This window comes from Erigeron canadensis, chromosome 1, assembly GCF_010389155.1.
Source record: "Erigeron canadensis isolate Cc75 chromosome 1, C_canadensis_v1, whole genome shotgun sequence".
NCBI lineage: Eukaryota > Viridiplantae > Streptophyta > Magnoliopsida > Asterales > Asteraceae > Erigeron > Erigeron canadensis.
In genome coordinates this window covers 45162497-45173237 of record NC_057761.1, presented here as the reverse complement: position 1 = coordinate 45173237, position 10741 = coordinate 45162497, and the positions used below count along the sequence as shown (strand labels likewise).

Genomic DNA, 10741 nt, shown 5'->3' with positions numbered 1-10741 from the left:
CCATACCACGGGCATAATAACACACTAGCCAACAATGAATTTAAGTGATGTGAAAAGTGTGAGGAGACAATATGAGGATAGCTACTTTCAGATTATCATGTTTTCACGCCTCCAAAATATAAAAAATCACTTTTTATAATTTGTTTTTTACCAAATACCCAAAATAAATTTTTTTGTGATTTAAAAACACAATGATTAAAAAATCATGTTAAATGATCAAATTCCAAACACCCCTAAGTTACTAGCTTACAACTCGAAGCTTATAGGAATTATCAAAACACTGGGTTGTTCTGTGGAGGTTGTTTCGGGGAGATATTAAGAGTAGAGGGGCCAAACTATAAAATGTATATAGAATAGAAATAGAAACTCGCTGCCACAAAAGTAATACGTAGTAATGAAGAAAATCTTTTCAACTCGGCTATATATTAAGTTGTGATCTACATCTCAAATCAATCACCCACGGTCAACGTTTTCTGCGGCAGCCATTTCTTGTTTTTCCGGCAAGTCATTACTACTACTTTTAACTCTTTTTTTTTTTCTTTCTTTTTTATAATTACTCAATACCCTTATCTTATATTTTGATTTTTTTCTTATATTTATTGTCCTAATATTCAAGATTGTTAATTTTTATGTATATTTTGATATGATTTAGGGGGTATAATGTGTCTACTAAGTTGAAAGATGCAAACTTTTTAGAAATTTGAGATTGGTATGAATAGTATGTTATTTTGGGGAAACAATGTTGTATGTATACATCCTTAACTAAGTTATATGTGGTAGCATTTCAAGATTTTGTTGGGATATATTATCAGTGTACAACATTTAGGGAGTTAAATTGCATTACAATTAGGGACTTAGGGTGAATGTTATGCCAATTATACTTTTCTTTGATCTGTTTTTGTAAAGTTTTGGAATGAATCGTTTTCGTAATTTTAAGTCAATATAGTATTAACTAGATTGGGCCAAAAAAGAGAACATTTTTAGTTACAAGACTGGGATGTTCCAAAGCTTATAGGATCAAAAACTGTATAACTGCTCAAATGGACGGCAGGCGAGTGTGTATTTGTGTTGATGTGACATTTTTTCCTAATAATAAATCTGAGACTTTTTCAATCTTCTAAAAGAGATAAAGTTAACTTTGTTTAATATTTTACATTTTTCAGGTTTAGGGCATAACTTTTATCCTCTAACTTTATTTTTGCATTCGTTTGAAACTTGAAGATGACGGCTACTGATGCAGGTAAATTTTCTGTTTTCATTTTTATATATATTTCTATGTGTAAAAGGGTTTTCTAGTTGTGATTGTTAGATTGTTTTCATTGTATTAGTTACATCGAAGCTAGACAAAACTTCCAAGATCTTTGTTGCTGGTCACCGTGGTCTGGTTGGCTCCGCTATTGTACGTCGCCTGCATAGTTTGGGCTTCACCAAGCTAATCCTTCGCTCGCACGCTGAGTTAGATCTCACCAACCAGTCTGCTGTCAAAACGTTCTTTGCTTTAGAAAAACCCCAATATGTCATTCTTGCTGCAGCCAAAGTAGGCGGGATCTATGCTAACAGCACTTACCCTGCAGACTTTATCACCGTTAACCTTCAGATACAAACAAATGTCATTGACTCTTCCTATCGTTATGGTGTCAAGAAACTTATATTTCTAGGTTCTTCTTGCATTTATCCTAAACATGCACCCCAACCTATACCCGAATCTGCTCTTTTAACGGGTCCGTTAGAGCCAACCAATGAGTGGTATGCCGTTGCCAAAATTGCTGGTATCAAGATGTGCCAAGCTTATAGGATCCAATACAAGTGGGATGCAATTTCAGCAATGCCTACAAATTTGTATGGTCCTAATGACAATTTCCACCCTGAGAACTCACATGTATTGCCAGCATTGATGAGGCGGTTTCACGAGGCCAAAATTTCAGGAGCTAAGGAAGTTGTGGTGTGGGGTACAGGATCACCATTGCGTGAATTTTTACATGTTGATGATTTGGCTGATTCGGTGGTGTTTTTGTTGGAGAACTACTCTGGTTTGGAACATGTGAATGTAGGAAGTGGGAAGGAGGTAACCATTAAGGAACTTGCAGAGTTGGTGAAAGAGGTTGTGGGGTTTCAAGGAGAGCTTGTTTGGGATGCTTCCAAGCCTGATGGAACTCCAAGGAAGCTTATGGATAGCTCAGCGCTTGCTAAGTTGGGTTGGGAACCAAAGATTTCACTACGTGATGGGCTTGTTGGCACTTACGACTGGTATCTTGCAAATTGGAAGCAATGAGAGAAGTAAAACTGTCTGCCAGTATCTTTGTACTAGTATGTTACTAATAAAACCGTTTCTCTTATAAGGATTTATGATTAATATATACAGTGCATTTTGCACATGTTTCTGTTGTATCATGATAATTTATCTTTTTTATTACAAATTCTGTTTTATAATGATAATTGAGTTGCTCAGGCAGTATTTAATGAAATACCTAACTCTGTTTTCAATCTCTCTCTGGTATGTATGTGAAATGTTGATTGCATTTATCTTCTCAATGTGAAGCTTAAATTTTTTTTTATATGAATTAAATTTTGTAGTTGGTAAAATTTCAATACTTGTTTAAGAATTTATATGACAAAACTATCAAGAGTTGGTAGATCAATCTATTTTATAAGTGTAATAATTAATTTAAAACATATGAATTAATCTCGTCAGTTTTGTAATTGGTATAATGTTTTTGACAAAACTACCAAAAGTTGGTTAGATGAATTTAGCGAAGTTTGCGGGATGTTAATAAAATTTAATGTCATCAGTTTTATAGTTGGTAGAATTTTAATGTGAAAACTTGCAAATGAAGCCTAACTCAACTGGCAGATGCATACTTAGTTTTTCTCACATGTCTTGGGTTCGACTCTTAGGAGTGACAAGTCTGTGGTTTTTTTCCTTGAATCACCTGTAACGGCTTATGGTATACATCTCGTAGTCTAGAGTACGTGCAGGGCTTCACCATTATACGGTGAGGTGTTCTCTGATGTCGAATACCGACTAACTCTTAAAAAAAAAAAATTTACCGACAGAACTACCATGTTTCTTTAATAGGCTAGTTTTCACTTATCTATCATATTGATGTCAACAACAATGTGAATTGCGAGTTCATGTAAACTTTTTATCATGTTTCAATCAAGTTTAATGTTTTTATCGGTAAGAGTATAGAGGATTTAACCTTTTAAATTTGTCATGATATGAAATTTTTTGAACTTTAGGTTTGGGATATATATTTTTCAAACCCAGATTATACCCTTTCTACCTACTTTCGTTGTTGTTGTTGTTGTTGTTGTTGTTGTTGTTGTTGTTGTTGTTGTTGTTGCTGTTGCTGTTGCTGTTGCTGTTGCTGTTGCTGTTGCTGTTGCTGTTGCTGTTGCTGTTGCTGTTGCTGTTGCTGTTGCTGTTGCTGTTGCTGTTGCTGTTGCTGTTGCTGTTGCTGTTGCTGTTGCTGTTGCTGTTGCTGTTGCTGTTGCTGTTGCTGTTGCTGTTGCTGTTGCTGTTGCTGTTGCTGTTGCTGTTGCTGTTGCTGTTGCTGTTGCTGTTGCTGTTGCTGTTGCTGTTGCTGTTGCTGTTGCTGTTGCTGTTGCTGTTGCTGTTGCTGTTGCTGTTGCTGTTGCTGTTGCTGTTGCTGTTGCTGTTGCTGTTGCTGTTGCTGTTGCTGTTGCTGTTGCTGTTGCTGTTGCTGTTGCTGTTGCTGTTGTTGTTGTTGTTGTTGTTGTTGTTGTTGTTGTTGTTGTTGTTGAATCCTCCCACAAATATGGAGTGAGACATGAACTAAGGTGAATCTTTACAAAGTCCAATTCTTACCCATTACTTTATTAGATGATGGAATTAAGATGTATTTAGATTGTCTTTAGAAGGAAATGAAATTTCAAAATAAAAAGCAGAATTTATTTTGTCAGGCTTGAAGCCTTACATCGACAAGATTATAAGTCAAACTGGTTCACACATCACACAATTATTAACACAATCATCTCTAGTATGACTCGAACTCAAAACCTTGGTTATGGGATACTTTGAATACTGGGCCAAAGACCCTTTGGTTCGTTAACAAGATCGAAGTAGTGACTTGAGATGATCAAACCGAATTGCATTATGTAAGCATAGGTTGAATACACAGGGTTACGTTTCTTTTCCTTCTTTTTTTGTCAAAACAAAGAAGGTTTTAGGAACCCAGATTACAGTAACATAGTTTAAGATGAAAGTCAGAAATTTGGATTAATATGATGTATCTATACAAAGTGAGCATATCATCATCAGATGGACAATTTGGCAAGGGTTAGCGCCAATACTTTTACTCCGTTTGCTATATCTTCAGGGGAGGCATACTCTTCTGGTTTATGACTGTAACCTGGATATCAACAAAATACACAATTGGCAATTTTTCTTAGAAAAAATGTGTAACTTTTGACTTCAAGATTAACTATGTAAAATATGCTTTAAAAAAAGCAAATGGATATTGTAAAAACTAACTGTAACTTCATCTTCTAATGTATGGAATTGTTGCAATTTCTCATGGACATTATAAGATTGAAAGCTTATAACCCGCACAATTAAGTAGTGGTTTCAATTAGTACATGGTGAAAAAGGTAACTGTGGCCGGCAGCCTGTTTTGCTAACCGCTGGCTTTGGATTGTCTAACACACGGATACATGAAGATTGTTATGGGAATATATAAATGTATTTGCATTAATCAAGGACATGATAATAAATTTGCCTATCATGAAAATATAAAGGTTAAGACCCATGTCATTCTCTTTAATATAATGGTAGAGATAGAGATAAAGATTAAGCTTGTTGAAACTTTTCTTTTAGAGTGGAACATGGGAAGTTGTATTTTGCATCACAAATCAATTTAGTATTAGTTAAAATATGGAAGAGAGGCTGTACCTTTATAACATGGAATAAATATCATACCCATTGGTGCTTTTCTGCAATCAATTAAATTATGATGTAGTGTAAGCTTATTGTTTTGCTCAAATGTGATCTGCAAAGCAATTACCGACTAAGGGAGGGAAACCCTTTGATTAGTACCTGGCCATAAAGAGTGAATCATGATAAGCTCTGCTGATCATCTTCTTGTACCTCAAATCCAATAATTGAGTGGCGGATTCCATTGCCTTGATTACTGATTCATCTGAGAGGGCGGGCGGATCCTGGTTTACAATTTTAAACTCCAAAAGATCCACGCCCCTCCTTTTCGATATCTTTATAGCAGATTCATGGATCTTTTCAATTACATTATTTCTTCGTTTTTCATCAATGTCCCGCGTATCTGCAACCAACTTAAATCTTGTTATCATAGTCAGGAAATACATATTCCCAATGTCACATAGATGTCATAAAAGAAACATATGATTTTACATATGCATAAACACATAGTAGTGAACAAAGTTTTAACTCAAATCCCGAATCCAAAAGGGTGTACCAAATGAAAACATGCACCTAACCGCATGCACGTGTGTTTGTCACTTATAATAACAGTGACTATTTAGCATCTTCCCTCACAAGTAAATTATGTTTTACTTTTTTGCTTTTATAGTTTAAAAATATATAATGAGCACAATGACAGATACCTATCTCAATGTGGGATTTGCTAGGGATGCTGTTGATTGCTCCAGGATGCACCTCCAGTATACCTTAAAAAAATGCAACATTCATTTAGAAAATCTACGATATTGTAATGTGCATGTACAAGTATCACTTAAATCGATTGTGTAGTTCCATGTGACCGAGACGAATATATCAAAATATTCCACCCTTTCCCTAAAAGATGTTTCAGAAAAGTTTGGAAAACATAATTTGGCAAAAAGGACTTACCAACTGTCCCAACAGTGTCTATGGATCCAGATTCAAGAACATGCTTTTCCACAGCTAACGACAACTCTGCAGCAGCTAGTCCTGCATCATTTCTGTTCCGAATTGTTTATTATAGGAAACAAGACAACAATGAACACGGACGAGAGTTATCTTAGTGAAAACAGCATTTACACATTTTGTTTTATTTTCTAAATAAATTAAAGCAAAGTGATAAGACTCAATAAACATAGGGAATAGCTCAACTTTCTGTAATGTTGCAAAAGACCATTGGAAAAGATCAACGGGTCAGAAACTAGAAAGACCTGCGCTCCAGGAATTTCTATAGAAAACTATTTGTGGCATACAAGTATACCGAAGTGAAAGTGGATGGTGCATATCGATCTTCACCGTGTAACCATATAGGTTTTCTCCTTTAAGTCATTTGCAGAAACAAAAGGCATTTCATACAGCCATGAACACTTGGGCATTTCCACATTTCCAGAAATGACTGCACATAATATCTCTACCTATGCAACTTCAGTTTACCATTTCCAGAAAAAGGCATAATCATTTCATACGAAAAACAGGTTTTCTTCATAGATCAAAAGTTGTTGCTAGAAATTAACAATAATTATTACCGTAGTGGCATTAATACAGCACCAGCATGGCCACCATTTCCTCCAAAATCAACTTTGATGCTTGCAGGTGCGGCAATAGCAGTCACAATACCAATAGAAATACCTTTGTAAAGCATTACTTAATTAAAACTCCATACATACGAACATCAGGGTAAGGGAAAGCTATAGAAAAGCATCCAACCTTCGTTTTCCAGAATAGGACCTTGTTCTATATGCAGCTCTACAAAAGCTGAGTAGCTTCTCTCATCTAAAAACACAGTGGAGAAATCCTCGTTTTTTGCATAACCAGCAGATTTTGCAGCATCCAGGAATGACATATTGTGATTATCTACCGTCTGCTTAAGAGCAGTAGCAAGCGACACACTCCCAGCTAATAACCGGCTGACATTCAGATGATAATGAAAATAAAAGCTTTTAACAACGAAGTGATATACCCAAATAAAAGATCACAATAGAAGAAGTTGTGAGATATACAAACCTTCCCAAACAGCTGATTCCATATCGTGTAGGCTCTTCTGAGGTAAACATGATTACTTCCAATGACCTTTTAGGCTTAAATCCAGTTCTGTAAATTCCAAATCATCAAGATACAAGCAATACTTCAGATGGTTCTTATACGAAAAGGCTGCATTAACTGCAATGGAAACTTATATTGTAAATATAAAAAGTACCATATACAATCCTTTTTAAAGGAAAGCTTGTCACTTTGCTATCAAACATATTAACAGGTATTAATTAATTCCAGTTAGATTTTGAAGATCTTCAACCAATTCATCTTTTGATGATACAAGGTGTTTATTAGATTACTATGTTTTTTTTGTTTTTTTTTCTATATTTCTTTACAAATCATTGACTCGCATCACAGGTATTTGTAATGAAATAATAATTGTACACCAAACCATAAAAAATTAGGAAACAAAAGCATGCTTAGAGACACGTAAAGTTCGTACCTGTTATCTATTTGTTAATACAAAAACATTTCAAAGTTTTTAATGTAGTATAATAACTACTGAAAACCTTTTGATGTTAAAACAGTAACTATGTTTGCATACATCGATATACATGTATGCATACATGATGGTCTAAATTTTTGAAATATCACATGATGAATAGTCTGAGGACACAGGTCCCATTAGACATATGTACAGAAGACTTGCATGACGGACAGAGCTTCCGCAAGGAATTCTCCATTTGGGACTCCACAAAAACGATTGTCATGCATATATGTATGTATTTCGTTTATACAATGTTTCTACCTCTTCAGTACATTTATAGCTTCAATTGCACCCAATACACCGACTACCCCGTCGTATTTTCCAGAGTATGGAATCGCATCAATGTGAGAGCCTGTTGAAACAGCAGATAGATCTGGTTTACTACCGTCCCTGTATAAGAGTATAAGTCAACTTTAGAAACTACCTGGTAGAACTTGAACTTGGGAATATATCAAATATGAGTCCACAAAGGATCGCCGCATATCAAACACATACACTCAGAAAAACGAGAAGAAAAAACCTACCACCGACCAAATATGTTGCCAACAGCGTCCTCTCTGACAGAAAGGCCTGCATTTTCCATCAAGTTTTTGATGAACCTAAATATAATTATAAAAAAAAATAAGAAGTTATCTGTTTTTATAAAATCTACAGTAACATATTTGCAGGAACAATAGTAATAACAGGGAAGGCCATCAGCAAATCTATCAATTGAAAGAAGTAAAACCTAAAAAAGATAATTCTAAATCTGCAAATCACATAATGCTGTTCATTCCTTGGTAGCATTTACATTTCCTTTGAGATTCTTGTACACCCGGACACAAACAATTATGGTTGATAACAAGATTTATAAACTTATAAATGGTATGACTTCAGAGATAGCAAGAAGGGAAACTGTTAAATAAGCAAGAGATGCTAAAGGGGAAGAATTTGAGCTATTGCCTTGTTATAAAAGATACTGTAGATATAAACATAGAGGGTTAAAAAAGAATATGATATGGTGACAGCTTGACAGGGAAAGTCATATAGTGTATTGATACAAACAGTCTCTATTATGCAAACTATATTAGCCTGATGTAGTAGAACGTGTATGAAGACGTGTGGTAGCAAACACATGCTTTCCTTATTACGATGATCATACCACTGGTTGTCCGTTACCATTACATATAAATTTTTGCATTAGTTTTGGCTGAGGTCATGACGAGCATACAGGATGATAGTGTATGTATTGTGTTAATGTTATCATGTTGATTGATGAGTATGGAATCTTCTAAGCAGATATAGGTATGGTGAAACGCTATGAAATCTAAAATAGGGTGCAAAAAGCGAAGCTCTAGAAGTGTTGGTAGAGAAATCACATATGCTAATTGCAGTAATTAGGACTAATATGTCTGATTATTAGGATGCATACTGATGAAGTGGAAAATGAGGATGCTAGTGACAGAATACGAGCAAGGTGGATAATGTGTTGATTAGCTAAAAGACAAAAGGGGAGTTTTATATAAAGGTGGCAAGACCTGCTACAGTGCTACGATTTACGAGCCATGGTTACGGTGTAACTAGAATAGAGTAGCTCAAGCTTAACAGGAATTCAATTCTGAAAATGTTCAGTTTAGTATTTAATGCCAAATTGAACAATATATAGTATGCTTAAATCCGATATATGGACCAAGTATTTCTCCCCCACGCTGAGTAGTCAAGCTTGCAAAAAATTTTAATCAATTAAGTAAAATCTATGAAGTACTCAGTGCATGTGCACGGTGTACGCTCGAATCAGATTCAAAATAACTATATACTTAAATCATGAATCATCCCATTATAAGGTTAAACTTTTTGATTGAGAACACAAAGTTGTAATCTTTCAAACTCAACTTACAATGAAAAAACTTCAATGTGAATCTAATGTTGTTACGAATCATTAGTGAAACCTTTCTATGTTAGTTGCTTGCAAGTATGAGAAGACTACAACCCGTTTCAAATTACAAATCTCTAAACAAGATATATATGGTTGATGAACATATTCATTTCATAAAAACAACATGAACAGAGTAATACTGTGCCGAAATACAAGCATGTGCTCAAATTCAAATTTCATGAAAATTCGTCATTTTTGTTACATATTGAACCAAACAAGCAGCTAAACTAAAAGTAAACTCGTGGGACAAGATTCAAGAGCATGCCATATACTAATTACTTACGAGTATTATCAAAATTGAGGTACAAGTACATACCTTCTAGCCACTACATCATTGTCACTGTACAAGATCCTTGTTACCGATGGAGCTGGCGAATCCGAAAAACTTGAAAGTTCGTCAATCTTACATTCAAACACATCAAACATGATCAACTTATTTCATCTTAGTTAAATTAAAAGAAAAAGAAACCCAATAAATTTTCATCAGCTATTTATTCTTTATTTTAATTTTTAAAAAAAAAGAAAAAGATAACAACTTTAAACAATATAAACCTGTTTTTGAAGATTTAGAGAATCCACAGTGAAGGAATCAGGGATTAAATGATTTTCTTGATGAATTGAGGGATACCCAGAAAACTTTTCCATGGTTTTAATTGTTGACTCATTCTCTGCTTCTGATTCTTCATTGATAATAACATTTTGAGCGTCAATACTAATAACAAAACAGCTAACTATCAAAAGAAGAAGAACATGAACAAGCAATCTGAAACCCATTGTTATGTATACTTTGGTTAGATATAGTGTGTTGTGTGTGTATAGGTGGTGGTTTTGGTAGCGTTTTATTTCTATTGAATTGCGGATTGAGAGTGGAGTACAGAGGAGTGGAGAAGTGAATCACAGTCCATTAAATAATCAAACAAAAATTCACTTCACATGATGACCGGACCAAGACAAAATATTTTGATTTTTGAACTAGTTAATCGAGTTTGACGAGCCAACTTTATCTATATTATCATATATAAACAAACTTCCAGCTCTCCAAATTAAATATTCTATCTTTAAATTTCCTATTTTACTTTTATAATTTACACTTTTTTAAACACTTTATTCCTGAACTTCCTAAAATACCCTTAGAAAAATCCTATGCATCTACGTATCTATCATTCATTTTTTTGGATCAGAGATGTTTGTGCGTTTAGGTAATGGATATTGTGATATGTTATGTTTGCAGGTTGTTCACTATGTATAGTCATGTCGATTGAAAGTAGTTTTTTTTTCAATTTTATTTTAATCTTTATAACGCTAGTTTGATAAGAGTTAGTTGATGTAAAAGACAAGATCTCAGTTTAATTTCTATATTCGATTAAAATTA

At 34.4% G+C, this 10741-nt stretch overlaps 2 protein-coding genes across 2 annotated transcripts; one reads left to right on the top strand and one right to left on the bottom strand.

Moving 5' to 3' along the window:
• Positions 1-387: 387 nt before the first annotated feature.
• Positions 388-2484, top strand: LOC122604560 (GDP-L-fucose synthase 1-like). The gene is made up of 3 exons (XM_043777446.1): positions 388-500; positions 1164-1240; positions 1329-2484. The coding sequence occupies exons 2-3, from the start codon at positions 1222-1224 to the stop codon at positions 2270-2272; spliced, it is 963 nt and encodes a 320-aa protein (XP_043633381.1). The 5' UTR covers positions 388-500; positions 1164-1221; the 3' UTR covers positions 2273-2484.
• Positions 2485-4097: 1613 nt separating this feature from the next.
• On the bottom strand, positions 4098-10285 carry LOC122606297 (ureidoglycolate hydrolase). Its single transcript, XM_043779258.1, has 12 exons — positions 9922-10285; positions 9686-9771; positions 7979-8053; positions 7716-7844; positions 6938-7024; positions 6641-6840; positions 6460-6562; positions 5843-5934; positions 5599-5661; positions 5057-5297; positions 4913-4953; positions 4098-4373 (listed from the first exon to the last, which is right to left on the bottom strand). The coding sequence occupies exons 1-12, from the start codon at positions 10141-10143 to the stop codon at positions 4279-4281; spliced, it is 1434 nt and encodes a 477-aa protein (XP_043635193.1). The 5' UTR covers positions 10144-10285; the 3' UTR covers positions 4098-4278.
• Between the last annotated feature and the right edge of the window lie 456 nt (positions 10286-10741).

Excerpts from the sequence above, each read along its gene's own strand:
- LOC122606297 (XM_043779258.1), bottom strand. The coding sequence starts at position 10,143 with ATGGGTTTCAGATTGCTTGTTCATGTTCTTCTTCTTTTGATAGTTAGC. Across the intron at positions 8,054-9,685 it reads AATGATGTAGTGGCTAGAAG|GTTCATCAAAAACTTGATGG; the intron begins GTATGTACTTGT and ends AATTATATTTAG. Across the intron at positions 4,954-5,056 it reads GATTCACTCTTTATGGCCAG|AAAAGCACCAATGGGTATGA; the intron begins GTACTAATCAAA and ends AATTGATTGCAG.